Source organism: Dipteris shenzhenensis, chromosome 13 (genome assembly GCF_047967505.1).
Source record: "Dipteris shenzhenensis isolate YYH24624 ecotype China chromosome 13, Dip_SZ_1.0, whole genome shotgun sequence".
Classification (NCBI taxonomy): Eukaryota; Viridiplantae; Streptophyta; class Polypodiopsida; order Gleicheniales; family Dipteridaceae; genus Dipteris; species Dipteris shenzhenensis.
This window is the reverse complement of record NC_141608.1, coordinates 45,814,812-45,832,201: the sequence shown is the minus strand read 5'-3', so window position 1 is coordinate 45,832,201 and position 17,390 is coordinate 45,814,812. Positions and strand designations below refer to the sequence as shown.

The 17,390-nt window shown below is 43.7% G+C and overlaps 1 protein-coding gene across 2 annotated transcripts in view; it reads right to left on the bottom strand.

Annotated features, from left to right (window-relative positions):
- Positions 1-12,823, bottom strand: part of XRCC2 (homolog of X-ray repair cross complementing 2 (XRCC2)) — a 62,487-nt gene extending 49,664 nt beyond the window's left edge. Inside the window, exons 1-3 of one of the 2 annotated variants that reach the window (XM_087384001.1) lie at positions 12,502-12,823; positions 12,092-12,239; positions 11,531-11,667 (exon numbers count right to left, since the gene is read on the bottom strand). In XM_087384001.1, the coding sequence (XP_087240127.1) occupies positions 11,531-11,667; positions 12,092-12,239; positions 12,502-12,684 (468 nt within the window). In that variant the 5' untranslated portion in view covers positions 12,685-12,823. The remainder of the gene's footprint in view (positions 1-11,530; positions 11,668-12,091; positions 12,240-12,501) is intronic. The other variant, XM_087384000.1, reaches the window with a different exon arrangement.
- Between the last annotated feature and the right edge of the window lie 4,567 nt (positions 12,824-17,390).

The window sequence follows — 17,390 nt, the reverse complement described above, 5'->3', positions numbered from 1 at the left end:
TTCTGGCTGGCCTGATGGTACAGATATTGCTGTACGTAGATGACATAGTCCTCATATCATCCTCACCCGAGACATTGCAGAAACATCTAGAGGCTGTGGAGATGTTTTGCAAAGAGAGAGACTTCACACTTAACCTTGGAAAGGCCAAGGTTATGATCTTCAACACCTCGCCAGTAGTGTCCCGTCGCCATCACAAGAGCATGAACTGAGTACCATCTTAATGATCTAGAGCTCTGAGGCTCTTCTTTTATAGACTTGGCCTTCAACCCGAAAGCAAGAGCTTTCTAATGAGTTGGGACTAGCTTTTAGCTTTTTCTAAGCCTAAATTACGCACACTGTTCTTAGAAAGCTGAGCGTTCCCTAAAATCAAGTTTAGGAGGCTTTTATTAAAAAGTGCGCTGGATTTTCTTGCTGATTTTGACTTGTGGCAGGCGCCCACATTCTTGGTCCTTTTTGCTTTGTAGGACCTGCTCTTAGCACTTTTTCCTTAATTCTTGCACTCCTATTGGTCCTACACAATACCACAAACAAAATGCCAACACTTTATAACCCATTAGAGATTACTCTAATGCATGCATTCTAGTTCTTGGACTATTTCTAGTCCCTTGTGGGCATCCCCACACGTCTCTTTTTACCAATGCAAGGCAAAAGTAAAAGAAATAAAACTTATTCTTGGTTAACCAACTTCACCATTATTTGACCGGAGTCAATTCTAATAAAGATTACTCTTTATTTTCTTAGTAGAAGTCCCAAATGGTGACATCCCCTCGGCCTCTAAACAGGTGTCCTCAACTGAAAAGCTTCTTGATACAACTGTAGAACTTAAGGATACTCTAAGAAGAATTCCTCATCTACCCACTTGGCATCAAGTGCCAAATAATTCTTAAACTTGACAAGGTATCTACGGATAACCTTGCCTTTGGGTCCTTTCTTCTTTGTATGATTAAAGTTGTTCTAGTTGGAGGATCTCCTCCATCTGTTCCACCTCGGGTGCCTCTTCTTGAACTGGTTCTGTGGGTTCTGGTCCTTGATACTTATTTAAAAGACCCACATGAAAGGCATTGTGAATCTTTCAAGTCTCGAGCAGCTCTAGTCGAAAAGCGACTTCATTTATGGGCTCACTAACTCTAAATGGTCCATAATACCTGGGAGACAATTTTGGGTATACTTTCTCTTTTCCTTTCATCTTTCTGAGCCGTGGTTTTTCAAACTTTAGTAATACCCAGTCTCTTTCTTGGAGATTCGTCTCCCTCCGGTGCTTGTCTGCTGCCTTCTTTGCTTTTGTTGAGATCTTTCAATTGATGTCTGAACTTGAGAGAAAGTTGTATTGAAGTCTCAGACATACTGGTTGACTGCAAATATCTCATCCTTTTTCTGAGGATAGGTGGTAGAATCACCTTTTCATAAATAACTTCGAATGGGGCTTTTCTGTTAGAATTATAGAATAATTCAGCAGTGACCAATGTAATTTAATAAGCTAGTTAGGGGCACTTTTCCCTCTTTAAGAGGTTTTCCCCCCTAACCGCAGTTAGTCCACTAACTATGGTTAGTGACTACTAAGGTTTTGTCACTAGGACAAAACCTTATCTCACTCTTTCAGTTGTATCTCTTACACTCTTCTATTGCAACTAAGCTCTCAAGCTTTCAAGCTCTCAGCTCATTCTCTTGCTCTCTCTCCACTCACACTCACATTTGGTATCAGAGCCGGTTCAAGAGCTCCGTGCTCCCTGCTCCCTTCAGCTCCTGCTCTCAGCCTCGTTGAGCGCCCGCTGCACCGTACGGACCAGCCGGTAGCCTGCATCAGCCCTTGCCCTGCCGTACAGCCTGCGCAACCCTGCCGTACAGCCATTCACGCTGCCAGCCGTACAGCCGTACAGCCTGCGCTGCCAGTCCCTGTTTCGCCATTCACGCTGCCAGCCCTGTTTGCTGCCAGCCCTTGCTTCGCCATTTTTGCTGCCAGCCCTTGCCTTGCCATTTTCGCTGACAGCCCCCTCGCTATTTGCAGCCCTAGCCTTGCCATTGCGGCCCTGGTTACCTGCCATTTCCTGACAGCCTGCAACCCTTCCCTTGTTTCGCCATCTTTGCCTTGCCAAATCAGCACCAGTTGCAACTATTCTCGCAATGAAGACAGCCCGTTGACAGCCCAGACCAGACAAGCCTCGAGCACTCCTCGCAAAATACTGCAACATGGACCTCCGGACAACGATTTGCAGCCTTCTTCTACGCAATAACTTGGCAGATTAAAGTATTGCCAGGTGGAGTCTTTCCAATCTGCTTTTTAAGGATTCTCTTTAACAAATTACAGCAAATGAAAGAATCCACATTAAAGCATGGAAACCCCTGGTAATTCACCTGGCCTTTCAAGGACACCTCAGGCATCTGCTACTACACAATATCGTGTTCAAATTGCACAGCCAGCCCATTTTGGAGCCTTTGCATCTTGGGTCTTCTGTGTCACGTGCCCTCCGAGTGACTTGGACCACATCCTCTACCTTCTGCGTGAGGCACCTCAGTTACATTATTTCCTCAGCACAGTACAGGTTGTGTTCCACGAGACACGAAGATATCCGAAACACGATATTCCTCAGGAGTTTGCTGTTCATTTTTGGAGAGAATTTTACCCTTCACCTTCGGCATCTCCAGGGTACTCTCCACCTCCTTCAGCTCCCAGATATCCTCCTCTACAAGTTGTACCTTCTCCAAGTCAGTATTTACCCTCTGAAGGCACTCCCTCTCCTGGATATCCTCCTCTTCCGACAGCAGCTCCTTATCCCTTTTCAGATCCGTGGACTCTACTACCTACCCCTGTCTTATCACGAGCAGTAACACCATTTTCAGAATCTCCAGTGTTACCTCCGACAGGACCTCCCTTACCAGATTTCCACGGGTGGTTCCATCCTGCCTCGCCTGCCCCCTCCAATATGAGCAACCTCAGGGAGCAGCCCGAATCCTCTTCCAGGAATGGTACAAACTAGAGCGCAAGTTCGTGCTTTTCTCACAGGGATTTCCGACATGTCGCACCGCTCGCGTGAAGCCTCTCCAGAGATTAAAGAATCAAGTCCCAAAAAGACCACTGAAGGCAACGTCCAAAGTGATTCACTATTGCAACTTCAAATATCTCAGCTTCAGGACAGCATCTCCGACTTGGTTCAAAAAGTTCAACAACTTCAAGATTCTCGAAGTCCAGCACATACAGAGGATGACGTGACGCAACCCGACGATGATGCGGACTCTTTCCCACCAGAGGTAGAAAACACTGAACTACGTGCCCTCTACCGATTACTTCAAGCTTCCAAAACTAAAAGACTTGACGTCAAACTTCCGGAAGCCTACACTGGTCAACGCAATCGCCGAACAGTTGACCAATGGCTCGCTAAAATGCGCATGTATTTTGACACTGTTGACCTCACGGAAGGCAAAAAGATCGCCTTGGCAGCCTCCCTCCTGAAGGATACAGCATTTCTATGGTGGCAAAGACGCTTAAAGGACGGAAAAAGTGTGTTAACATGGGAACGTTTTGAACACGTGCTCCGTAAGCAGTTTGTACCTACCAATGCGGACTTCCAAGCACGTTCAAAACTCCGACAAATGGAGCAAACGGGTTCCCTGTCTTCCTATATCTCTCAGTTCACCACATTGGTGCTGGAGATTGATGGTTTAACTGAGGATGATCGCCTTCATGCTTTCATCTCAGGCCTAAATCCCTCGTTACGCATTGATGTTCTTAAAGCAAACATCACCACCACAGATGGCGCTATTGCTTACGCAGAGCGCATTACAGATTTCCTAAACACAGGGAAGCAGAGTGCTAATCGCACACAGAACTCTCCTATGGCCAAAGGTGCTCGCCCTCAAGATAACACCAGGTTTCGAAAAAACTTCGGTAATCAAGGTCAGCGACAGTCTCAAGATCCCCAGAAGCCTCAGAAATCATTTGCTGGATTCCAACAGAAGCACTCCCCCAAGGATCGCGCTTCTTCTTCTTCACAAAGTCATTACCGACATCCCCAACATAAAGGTGCGGCCACTAACAAGAAGAACAACTCCAGCACAAAAGGACTTTGTACCATCTGTACAGGCGACCATAGATGGTTCGATTGTCCCAAGCGACCAAAGCAAAATTCCAATATGGAACCTAGCACTTCCCAAAAAGAAGATGCTACCTCAGCACAAGACAAGAAAGGCAAAGCTGTTCGAATGGCAAATACCATCCACCTGAGCCTTGCCAACAACCCCGAACCTTCCCTGGCCACTCAAGTACTTTGTGTTCAAGGATCGATTCGTGGAACAACGATCACCATCCTCATCGACAGTGGCTGTTCTCATAATTTCCTAGCCAGTTCTGTGGTCGATAAAATTCGGTTGACCACCAGTCCTAGTCTCATGGACTATCAGATTGAACTCGCAAATGGAACTACTTTCTTGTGCAACACCAGGATCAAAAACTTGTCTTTTCGCATCCAACATTATACGGACAAGTTGAACTTCGACATAATGCCTCTTTCTCGGTACAATGTCATACTTGGACAACAGTGGCTATACGATTATGATCCATCAATCAGTTTTTCGCAACCCAGTTGCCTCTGCCCTACAAGTAAAGAAGTGGGTTCGTAAACGCCAAGCAAAGACTTCACTTCTGTTGGTTATGGCACTAGAGGAGACACCAACTAAGGATCCTCCTGAATACCTCAACCAACCTTTTTTCCAGCCCTACCTGGATCTTTTTCCACAGGAATTGCCAAAGCAGTTACCACCTCGACAACCAGTGGATCACCCAATCGAACTTATTCCCGGCAGTAATCCACTGTCGAAACCTCCTTATCGGGTTTCTCACACTCAAAATGAAGAAATCCAAAGACAGGTCACCGAGCTACTCGACAAAGGTCACATTCGGCCCAATCGCAGCCCTTTCGGATCTCCTGTACTACTTGTGGAAAAAAAGAACAAGTCTATGCGCCTCTGCATCGACTATCGAGCCCTCAACAAGCTCACTATCAAAAACAAGTATCCATTGCCTCGCATTGATGACCTTTTCGATCAACTTCTACATGCAACACACTTCTCCAAGATTGATCTTCGTTCAGGTTATCATCAAATTCGTATACGAGAAGGCGATGAGTACAAGACAGCTTTTCGAACAAAGTATGGACACTATGAATGTTTGGTCATGCCTTTTGGGTTAAACAATGCCCCGGCCACATTCATGACATTAATGAACGACATTTTCAGGCCTTTCCTCGATAAGTTCGTCATCGTTTACCTCGATGACATCCTCGTTTCAGCAGATCCCTACATGAGCACAAACAACATCTTCACCAAGTTTTTGAAGTTCTCCGCGCAAATTCTCTCTACATTAACATTGAGAAGAGTGAGTTCTTCAAGACCCAACTTGAATATTTGGGACATGTTATTTCCGCTCAAGGCATCTCTATGGATCCCAAGAAGGTCGAGGTAATCCGAAATTGGCCTACTCCAAAGAATGTTCATGATGTCCGCTCTTTTCTCGGATTGGCAAACTTCTACCATACAAAGGTCTATCAGTTTTCCGAAATCGCAGCTCCTATGTCCGAATTATTGAAAAGCACAGCAATTTTTCAGTGGCTTCCCGAAACAGAGTATAGTTTCCAACAACTTAAGCAAGCACTCACTACCACACCAGTTATGGCTATTGCTGACCCAAACCTTCCATTTGAGGTCATGACCGACGCTTCCGACATCGCTACAGGAGCAGTCTTGATGCAAGAAGGCAGAGTTATTGCTTTTGACAGCCATAAACATTCTGATATCCAAACCCGATATCCAGTCTATGATAAGGAGTTTCTTGCTGTTGTACATGCTTATCGCTCTTGGAAACATTATCTCATGGGTGCCGACTCTATGGTCAAAACAGACCATCACTCTTTAAAGTACATCTTTACTCAGCCAGTCATGAACGCTCGACAAGCACGCTGGGTTGAGTTTCTGGCCAACTTTCACATGACCATTGAGTACATACCAGGACTACGTAATGTAGTTGCAGATGCTCTCAGCAGGTTACCTCTAGCATCAGCCATGGTAATCTCTACATTATCTGTGGATGTTCCGAATTCATTCAAAGGCAAGTATTTCAATGATAAAGACTTCGGCACAGCAGTACAGGTTCTTTCAAAAGATCAACCTTCGACTTCCGAACAAAAGATTTTCTCATCCTATTCTTATACGGACGACCTTCTGTATTATCAAGATCGCGTCTGTGTACCACATGACAAGGATGTTCGACGTCTTTTGTTAAAAGAGCATCATGTAGTTCCTTATGCTGCCCATCCCGGCATCAATAAGACTTATCGGTTACTCAGTGCAACATACTACTGGCCTCAGATGAAAAGAGATGTCATCAAAATGGTTACATCTTGCTTATCTTGTCAACAAATGAAAGCAAGCCGACGACTTCCAACAGGACTTCTTCAGCCTCTTCCAGTTCCAACTGAAAGATGGGAAAGTATTTCCATGGATTTCATTACAACACTACCACGATCCTCCAGAGGTAATACTCAGATTATGGTAATTGTTGATCGCTTGTCCAAAATGGCACACTTTGTTGCTTGCAAAAGCAGTGCACAGGCCCCAGACATAGCCAAACTCTTCATACAACACATCTTCCGACACCATGGATTGCCCAAGAATATCATATCCGACAGAGATCCTAAGTTTACCAGTCACTTTTGGATTTCACTGTTCGAATCTTTGGGTACAACTCTACTGTTCAGTTCAACCTACCACCCAGAATCAGATGGCCAGACTGAAAGAGTCAACCAAGTTCTCGAAGAAATGCTTCGACATTATGTTCAGTCACGCCTCGCAGCCTGGGAGAGTATCTACCACTCCTTGAGTTTGCTTATATTAACTCTTTCCATAGTGCCATCAGCATGACTCCATTCCAAGCAGCTTATGGACACACTCCGATTGTACCAACAAATTTTGTACTTCAACATCGAGTGGCCCTAGCTGATCAACTGGTTCAAGAAATGCAAGACATTCTACTACAAGTCAGGGATCATATGCGAAAAGCGCAAGAGCGGTATCAACGGTCTGCCAACAAACATAGACGTCACCTGGAATTTAACACTGGTGACATGGTGCTATTATTTGTAGCCCCATATCGCTATAAGACGGTTAAGTCTGTGTTTCCTAAGTTGCAACCAAGATACTATGGACCTTTCCGGATCGTCAAGAAAAATTCACCTTTAAGTTATAAATTGGAATTACCACCATCATGGGGTAAAATCCATCCAACATTTCATATTTCTTGGCTAAAGACGTACATTCCAGGCGATGAAGCAGTTCCTCCTGCAGGTGATTATGTCCCAGAAATCGAAGACGCTTATGTTCTCCTTATTCCTGAGCGTATTCTGGACCATCGACAACGCGAGACTCGACATCGACTTATCACGGAATTCCTTGTTCTTTGGCGAGATCTGGACGACTCCGATGCTACTTGGCAGTCTGATGAAGACTTACAGCAGTACCCTGATCTTTTACAGCAGTATTTTCAGAATTTACAGTGATATTTTCTACATTAGTTCATTATCTCCACCAGGGTCTTCTTTTGAGTGGGAGGGGATGTCACGATCTGTGACGTATTCCTTTCTCTTTCTAGACTTATGGATGGTTTAATGACTGGACACTTGTGGAAGGGTATGACCTTTCGACGGGACACTTGCCCTTTCGACGGGACACTTCCTAATGAGGCACAACCCTTCACAAGAGACATTCTATTGAAGAGACATTCCTATTGTAATGAACCCCCTCATCAAGGGTCACACCCTTCACAAGGGGTACACACCTCTTCATGCACATACCCTTTGGAGTACACACCTTTTCATGTGTGACTCTTCACTCTCTATATAAGAGAGGCCCAATTGTATGGATGACAATCACATCCACCCTACAGATATTCAAGCAATACAGTTATTCCTTGTTCTCTGCTATCTCAGTCTCCTTTCTGTTCCTTAGCACATTTCTAAATATAGTAAATCTAGGATTTCTTACATTCAGTATCTCTTAGCAATATTTCTGCAAGAAGAACGTGCTGCCCTGCTCCTGTCAAATTTTGATACCGAGAAAGTAATGAAGTAGACCGAGGTTGGTCATATCAAACTTTGTCTTCAACAGAGTCTTCACATCTTCAATATACTCTTCGTGATCCCCTATTATGATCAGATCATCCATGCCCACAATCACCATCATTTTCATGTCCCATCCAAATGGAGATAACAAGTTTGTACTTGATGAACTCCTAATCAAACTGATTCTTCCGAAATAATCATCAACCCTCTGGTACCACACTTATGGGCTCTGTTTCAGCCTGTACAATGCCTTTTGAAGTTTGCACACCTTGTCACCCTGGATCCTGAACCCTAGAGGCTGCTCCACATATACCTCCTTCAGAAATGCTGACTTTACATCCATCTAGAAGATGGACCACTGCGAATGGGCTGCCACTGCGATCACAGTTCGGATCATTTCCATTCAAGCGTGGGAGCAAATGTCTCTTCATAGTGGAGACCTTTGGTCTGTGCAAACCCTCTACCCCCAGCCACGCCTTATCCTTGTCAAGTGTCCTATCAGACTTGTATATTCAGTTTGTCCCTATGATCTTTGCCTCGTGCTGGTCTCTGAACCAAATCCCAAGTCCAATTCCTCCCAATGGATTCCATTTGAGTTTCCATTGTGGATCGCCAATCCAAATTGTCCTTCACTTCCTCAAGGACATTGGCTCATTGAAATCTGATTAGTTTGAGCTGAGCCATCAATCGTGGATCTCTCTTGGCAGATTTTGAAGTTGCCTTCATCTTCGTACACCTTCAAAACTAATCTATGGAATGTAGGCATTCCTAGAGTCTTCAAGTGTCTTCTTACACCAAAATGGTCCTTCATCGGTACTTCCATCTTCCCAAGGTCCTGATCCGGAGCCTACTTTGCATCGTCTGATCTAAGATCCAGCTCTGGTACTGCAACCGAATTCAGTTCTCCGTCTAGGTGTGATCCCAAAAATACTTCCGCTTTCTTGTGTGTCCGTCTCTTGGAAGACCACATCCCAGCTGACCACTTCTTTGTAACTAGATCGTACAACCTGTACACTTGGATTCTTAATTCTAGCAAATGAAGATGTACTGTCAGCTCCTTGAACCCAGCTTTGTACTCATGTCACTATGTACATGGACAATCATCAGAACCGAATACCCTATTAGGTTTGATGATGGGTTCCTCCCCATGGATGCCTCCAAAGGTGCCTTCACATCAACTACCTTCGTTGAAGCTAGGTTCAAAATATGAAAAACTACATGGACTGCCTCTGTGCAAAACAAACATAAAAGATTCTTCCTCTCCACATGTTCAGCCCTATCTCAACAATCAAACGGTTCTCATTCAGCCACCCATTTCCTTACCGTTTTCAATTGCCTCTCGATCCCCAATCGATGTGAATTCGCCCACTTTGTCCATGTGAATTGTCTTCAGTTTCTTCAGGGCCTCACATTCTACCTTCGCCCTCCATTCCTTTTGTCAAAGGCTTGAGACTTCCTGGACAAAGTATAGATCCACATCATGCGACTAGAGTCATGATGAACGCAAGGAAGTACACAGCTTGGGCGTGAGACTTTGTAGGCATCAACTCACAAATGTCCAAATGAACCAATTGGAATGATTCCGTGGCCAGATTCGTGGCCACTATCAAGAATGAATCCCCATGTTGCTCACCTTCTATACAAGCCCGACAAACTTCCTGACTACCTACAAATGGTGGTAGCTCATCCACCATTCTAGATCTTTGCATGGGTTCTGGCCGAATATCCGACATGACCAAATCTCTCATGCCATAACCTTAAGGCATCTTCGTTCTCCGTCACGAGCGCACTGATCCTAAGAGACCCTACCCCTATGCCTTTGAAGAGAATGAGGACGTTGTCTTCCTCGAAGACCACACTCATCCCATTTCTTGCAAGATGGCTCATGAAGAGCATTTTCTTGCATAGATCTAGAACATAAAGTACATCTCTCAGTAGTTTCTCCTCTCTAGTGGCAGTGTTGAATTGCCCCATTCCGATTCCCTTGATGGAGCAGCTTTGGTTGTCTCCACTAAATCTAAACTCTACTCGGAAGAGTGTTTAAAACCACTTCCATATATTTATTTGTTTGCATAGCAATCTTCATCCATTAAAGATGCCGCGAGTGCTGAACATCTTCTGGTTACCCTGATAACGAACAAATCCTCCATGATGACATTTGTTGATTCTACCTTCAGTGGATCTGACGTGGCTTTCTTGAAGCCACTTTGTTGTCAATCCCCTTTCTTGCTTAGGTAATCTCTAGCGAAGTATCCTTGTTTCCCACAATTGAAGGACACTTTGTGCCTCATGTTAGATCCGGCCATTTTAGACCTTGAACCCTCATCAAGCTTGCTTCCAAATGGCTGTAGTGTCAGTCTATGATTGGTACCTCAAATCTCGAGCTGTAATCATGGAGAGCCCAACAAGTATGTGGCTATCCCCTTGAAGTCTTCTTTTCATAGATTGCATGCATGCTTATGTCAACATGAGAGACATATCGTGGAAGCCGTGTCAAAGAATAGTTTGTGTGATCAATGTCCATGTTATCATAACGTTACAAACAGATGAAAATTCTATCATGTCTGCCAGTGGTACTACGCTCTGAGTTCAAGATTACTGAGTGATGAACCAGCAGCGATAAAGCTCATGGTGAACGATTTTCAATCAAGGGCCCGGAATATCGCAACATGCTCTTGCTCAACTTTGCCCCCAACTCAACAAAATGCTTCTTCCGTTTAACAACTTGGAAGGGGGAGAGGAAAGGGGTGAAAAGGGAGGGGAGGAGGGGGCTGGGGCAATTAAACTAATGGGCGAGGGGGAGGTGGAGTAATGGGGAGATGTTAATGAGGGGGGGACATTACGAACCTCACATGAGCGGTGAGGAAGAGGTGGATGTCATATTCTCCCCCCTCTCAACATGAGAGCAAAATAATGTGAATTTCAAAACCAATAAGAAATGGCTTTTAGCCAATTACCTATGCTTGGAAAAGATTAACCTGTTGGCCTCTATGGATCAAAACAAGCATGAGCTAGTATATCTACCTAGGCAACAAAGTTAATCTAATACGGGTATGCCTGCCATATCACAATGTTTAGTATATGCATATGACAGTCTAATTTTCCTTAATCAAATCAGTTAAATTGCTTCGTTATATTCTCAGGCCAAATTATGAGCTCTTAGAAGTCCTATTATTTATTGTACCAAAGCGTAAGTTGAAAGAGTATATTTTAGCATATACGGGTTCCACCAATCACATTTACCCTGTAGTTCAATATTTTTACACAACTGCTGCTCATAGTCCAAAGAGTGAGTCAAGAATATTGGAAGAACACACAATGCTTTCTTTAGACTGCCCTTCGAAGAAACCAAAAAATCAAAAACTGCCGCAACACCGAATGTAAAAGAGTAAGTCAAGAACATTTGAAGAGCATGCACTGCTGACCTTCAAAGAAGCCAAAAAATCAAAACTGCTGCAACATCGAATGTAAAAGAACCGTTTAAGACAACCCATGAAGACTTCATCCCCTTCTCTTAATTGCTCGTGATTAGCATTTGATGCTCCTCGTTGCAAAGCTGCGCCTATAACCAGATGTCACAGGACCTCAGTAACATCAGCAAAACAATACTTATCAAAGATGGCATACTAAAACTTACTCTAGTTGAAGGCGACAGTGTAGAGCTGCCAAACCAGGTACTCTAGAATTAAATTGAGACTGCCCCTAGCACTGTGTGCATACAAAATTCTCTCTTCTCACTTGACTGCATCAGGTCAAATCCCTTCTCTATAATTCATGTATGGTGGTGCACTCAGAAAATCAACCAACTGAAACTAGAGCCTTGAAAAACCTTACTGTCAAGCGAAGTGATTCATTGCTCTACTAGCACAACATATAGGCTTTGGCAATCAATCAAGTTTCATAAAGTTTGGTACTTGCTCCACAGATGGATAGTCTAGGGTACTTAAATTGCATAAGACATGCATAAATGCACCATCATTACGCACCACGAGCTTCATTTATTCGAAGCTGAAGCACCTGTAGTAATCGTAACATATCAAAACGGCAGTCTAAGTCAAGCATCATCACGACACCCTCTGAACCACCATACGTAATTCCATCCGCCTGCTTCGGTAATATACAGGCAACTGCCGCCTGCAAGAATTTTAAAGCATCTTTACTTTGAGCACTAGTAGCTTTTAAGCCGATGTCAAAAGATAAAATAGCCATTCAAACAAGCAATGCTGCATGTGATTGTACAATCAAGCTTGTCGTTTCAGATTGCCATAGGAGAATTACTGGACAAACAAATGCCATATTATCAAGAGTGGTAATCCGAACCTTGCTAAGAAAGATCAAAGCATTCAACCTAAGCAGGACACCACCCGGTAGAAGGACAAGCTGCAGCGTCACTCACCTGCAGCAGCAATTCAGACTTTGCAGATCCAGAAGGCCCAACAATCTCTAACACATGGCCAGCGTGCAAAGCAACACGATGCAATGGAGGCACAGATGTAAGAGGCGGAATTCGACGTGCTGAGATTCGTGCTAGCAGGCTCTTTGCTGATTCATCGACCGCCAGCCAATCTGTGAAGCTCATCTTAACAAGGAGACAACGTCGTTGCCCAAAATGTTTTACGTAAATCGCCCACAACGCCACTCTTGCTTAGTTGGAAGCAATGTTCCTAGGTCTTAGAAAGAATTACTAAGTCGGTGGACACATATATTTGCTTGGAATGCTCCCTATATTTTGGGGCACGTGTGTCCGAGATTGCAATCCATTAAATTAGGACGGCAGCCCTCGTTCAATTCCCTTTGAGGCTAGAGGCAGGGCGATAGCCTCAACGGGAGTTCCAAAATTAAAAAAACTATTGAAATTGAAATTAGGAAATATAAGGGGAAAGCCCAAGGGAGGCTTTTCAATGGTGAGCGGTGAGCCATTTACATCTTGTGGAAAAGTCCACCTTGGGCTTTTCCCTTACGTCGAGGGTTCATGGGAGGCATTGAAAGCTACCTGCAAACTCACCTCCGTCATCTTCTTGCGTGATTGCGACCTACAAAGTATTTTTCAACAGCCAACGAAGCAGATGCAGAATTCTATCACCCATTTGACGTGTGAGTCCACCGATGTGGACTTCCTCGTAGGAAGTGCCAACGATAGACGACTGGAATTAAATTCCAGTCGACCGCAAACCTTGACGTTGGCCATTGAAATTAGCGACAGGAAGTTGGCCAAACGTTAGCAGAGTTACCTACACACTATTCACTCCATTTAAGTAGAGAAGAATCGACAAGAAGAATAACACGTGGTAGCAAATACGGAGGTGGACTTTCGTTGCTTGATTGTGTAGTCCATTTGCATGGGCTAGGCAAGCGATTGCCATATAGTTGTAGTCCTTTTGCCTTTTTGGAGGCTCCCATTCAACATGTCAACATTTCCTTGCCAAAATTCCTCATATGGTCGTCAAGTGCCCATGGTATGAGCAAAGCATTCCCTCAAACTTTTTGCTATTCTCGCGTATGCAGGGCTCCATTTTTGCCGTGTTGAAGCTTTAAGGTGCCCAAAGATCAGTGACCATGCGGCCCGATCAAAATTTTTGAATCCTTGTTAAAGGACGTGGCCCAATCAAATTTTATGAAACCTTATTGGCAAAGGAAACTCTCACACATCACCAAACCTTTTTCCTTTCTTATGTCGAGGTGGCAATGGTTTGGTGCCGCTGATAAGTAATTTCTTGGGCAACCACAATTGGTTGCCCTAACATGAGCACCCACTTACCAACCAATCAAATTCAAGTGGAGTTTCAGTCCCACATTTAAAATTATCAACAATGCATTGATTGTAGAAGATCCTTGCTTGGGCGGTGTGTAAACAACATGCCCATTAAAGACTGCCACGTCTTGCCCTTACATTGGGCACACATTGAGCAAGATTAGGCGGTGTGTACCAGGCCTTAGATTAGTAGTAGGATTGTGCAACTTCATCACTACTTCTAAGACAACAACATGTCATGAACCTCTATCTTCCCGCTTAGCAAGACGATTTCTAGTGAGGCCCCATGTTTGTTGGGAAATTTGAGCAACGTACGTGAAACTGGCAACTGAATCAACGTCAGTGCTCGTAGGAATGCCCTCTTAGATTATGGCTCTCACATTGGCTTGCTCCACTAGGGATGGACTTTTTTGCCTCATTCAACGGTATTCAAGGGTTGACTATAGATGTTCATTAGAGCGAATTCCCGCATGTAGGAGATCGATTCCCGCCATCATTGAGGCATGTTTCCACCCATCCTCTCAACAACTGGATAAATAGGTGGGCATATTCCAGCTTCTTCTCGCAATATACATGGATCATCCACCCTATTGTTGCAAGAGGCCGAAATGTTCACAATTTTGTTTTGAGATCCAGGAGGGATCCAGGAAGAATTGATAGCAAGAGGTGAGGTATTTGGGGACCATATTATTGAGCAGGACATCGGTGCCGGACTGTCCCAAACAAACCCTCCGTTTCTGTTGTCAACATGGGCGAGATCTCTCTCTGCCATCAAGGGAGAACTGCAAGCGCTGGCTGACCAGCTCTATCGAAAGGACATGGCATCCACATTCAACTTGAACATTGTTTCTGTTACGCAACTGCACCACAATGCCATCAAATTAAGGGTGAACTACTCCATGGGAGGGACGCTGCCATCAATAGTCGTGAAGTCACAAGCCAGACGTGCACTTCTACTAAAGAGATGTTGAAGTAGGTGAGGAGCTCATAGACCACCATCACATCGTCTAGGCCGAAAGAAAGCAAAGCGCGCAAGAGAGGGATAAGGTAAGCGAGCAGCAAAAGCGAGAAGTCAAGCTTTAGGAGCACAAGACCAAAAGAAAGGGAGTTGTAAGCATGGGCGTTGGAGGATAATGAAGGCAAGAACACGAGCGCAAAGAGCTGGAGCGTAAGGACGCAAGTTGCAAAATGAGGGTGGATGAAAGGTGTTTGCTGGTAGATGAAGTTGGGGTAATCGCTTTGCGAAATGCACGTATGATTACTATGCTTGGTAATGAGGCCACAAGAACTATAGTAAAGTGCACCTTGGGAATTTTGGATTCCCATTAATGGGTGAAAGCACGCTGTAGTGTATGTAAAAAGTGCTATTTTTTGCAAAAAACGGTGGAGTTCTAAGAAGCCATATAGTACAAAATAGTATAGTAGTATTTTGTAACATGAGGAATCCTTCCCCACACATCGAGGATTTTGTGATCTCTGATCAAATCTTCCCTAGCACAACGAGGATTTTTGAATTCGCTCTCTCCCTCCAGTAGCTCTCTCTCTCTCTCTCTCTCTCTCTCTCTCTCTCTCTCTCTCTCTCAACACTCCACTCTCTCTCGTTGTCTCACAAGCTTCGTCTCTCTCACTCACAAGCTTCCAATCCCTCTCTCATTATCTTGTATAGGTCCCTCCCTTGATCCTCTCCCTCTCTTAAGCTCTCTCTCACACACAGGTAAATGACACTCATTCTTATTGTTTGATGTGATCCGAAAGTAGCGCCAGAAGGTTCAACAGACGCAATATTCTCTTTTCTATATGTAATACTTCTTGGCCAAGCATGCTTGTATTAGTTCATCAATACTTGGTGTCACCATTCATTCGAGATTAGTCTCTGAGTCCCTCATTGTGTCCAGGATAGATCATTGAAGTGTAGCCATTGAAAGATTGTGTGCAAGATGGATGATTCAACTTCAATTGCAGTGGAGTCTATCGTCGATGTCATCCCCTTAGCTTGGCCATCTAATATAGTTCTGCCAAGTGAAGACGAATCTTGCTCATCTCTTCGACACATGACATTGACAATTGCACGACATTTCAAATAAGTTATCAGAAAACTTGACTTTAGTCCAAAGGTAAACATTTTGACTAGGATTATATGACATCCAGACATGAAACAAGCTGTGAATGAGACAGAGTTTTGAAAGGAGTCAATATCAATGGCGATTGTTGATAACATGAAGACAGCACTGGGTGTTGTCAAAGGAGTGCAAAGTCCTGATAAGTTAGTTGCAAAGAGAGAAGCTCTCCACATGATTGCCATTAAATCAGCAACAAAATAGTTTAGTGATATCAAATTGGCTAAAGCCCTTGGTATTCAACCACACAATTTTTAAGATGCATCGTGTCGGCATAAAAGCTTTAAATTTTAAACGGGCTGATGGAAATCGAAGGCACAAGCGAGATTGCCTGAGTTCTAAGGTGGTTAATTTTGTCATCGACTTCTAGAGAGACAACACTCGGGTGTCTCTTAACAAGAAGGATGTTTGTAAGCGGAGGCTTAGCCCAAATCAGTATGCATGACACCCCACCCAATTCTTGGAGCTTACAGAGGTGCATCAGCCTTCTTTTGCTGAGGTGCATCATCCTATACTTGATGAGTACTAGCACTATTAGTACTATTTAAACTATTTACATAGTGCTAATAGCCTTCTTTTGCTAAGGTGCATCATCCTATACTTGACGAGTACTAGCGCTATTAGTACTATTTTAACTATTTAGTCTTATTGAACACTAATTAGTACTAACAACGTTAAACTGTCACTATTATATATGCTAGTACCACTACTTACTACTATTTGATACATTTGATGAGTACTAGTACTATTTAGTATTGTTTAATACCCAATTGTTATATGCTAAGTATGATTGTCATATGCTAGTTTTATTTAGTACTATTTAACTCTATTAAGGTACTAATGACCGTTGTCATATGATATTTAGTACGAATTACTACTATTTACGTTAATATTGTAATTTTCTCTAAGATGCTAAGGGCTAGTGCACAAGATGAAAAGAATGTGCAATCTGTGCGCAGTTAGTGCTATGAAGCCAATTAATCATGTGAATCAACATAAAAAATGTGACAACACTTTGCCTGCCAGTCAAGGACTTGTCAGAGGAGCCTTAGAGGGATATAGTAGAGCCTTAGAGTTTGTACCTGCCTCAGTGAAGCCTGAGTTGGCAATTACAGATTGGGTCTTGTGAGTCTTTGTCAGATTTTCAAGGTTCTCAAATATGGCAGAGGAAAGTGCAGAGAGCTATGATTGGCTAAGGGCTAGAGTCATGCATCGGTGCTCAAAATGGCACCTTCAAAAATGAAGGTGCCATTTAGCGCACTAGTGCGAGTATGGAGGCACTTCTCGTGTGGACATCAAAATTCATGTGGACATAAAAATTCACAAACCAGCCACGCATTCTGGTTCCTGTGTGCACTGGTCCTAAGTATTACTATCATATGCTATTTAGTATTATTTAGGTACTACTGTTATATT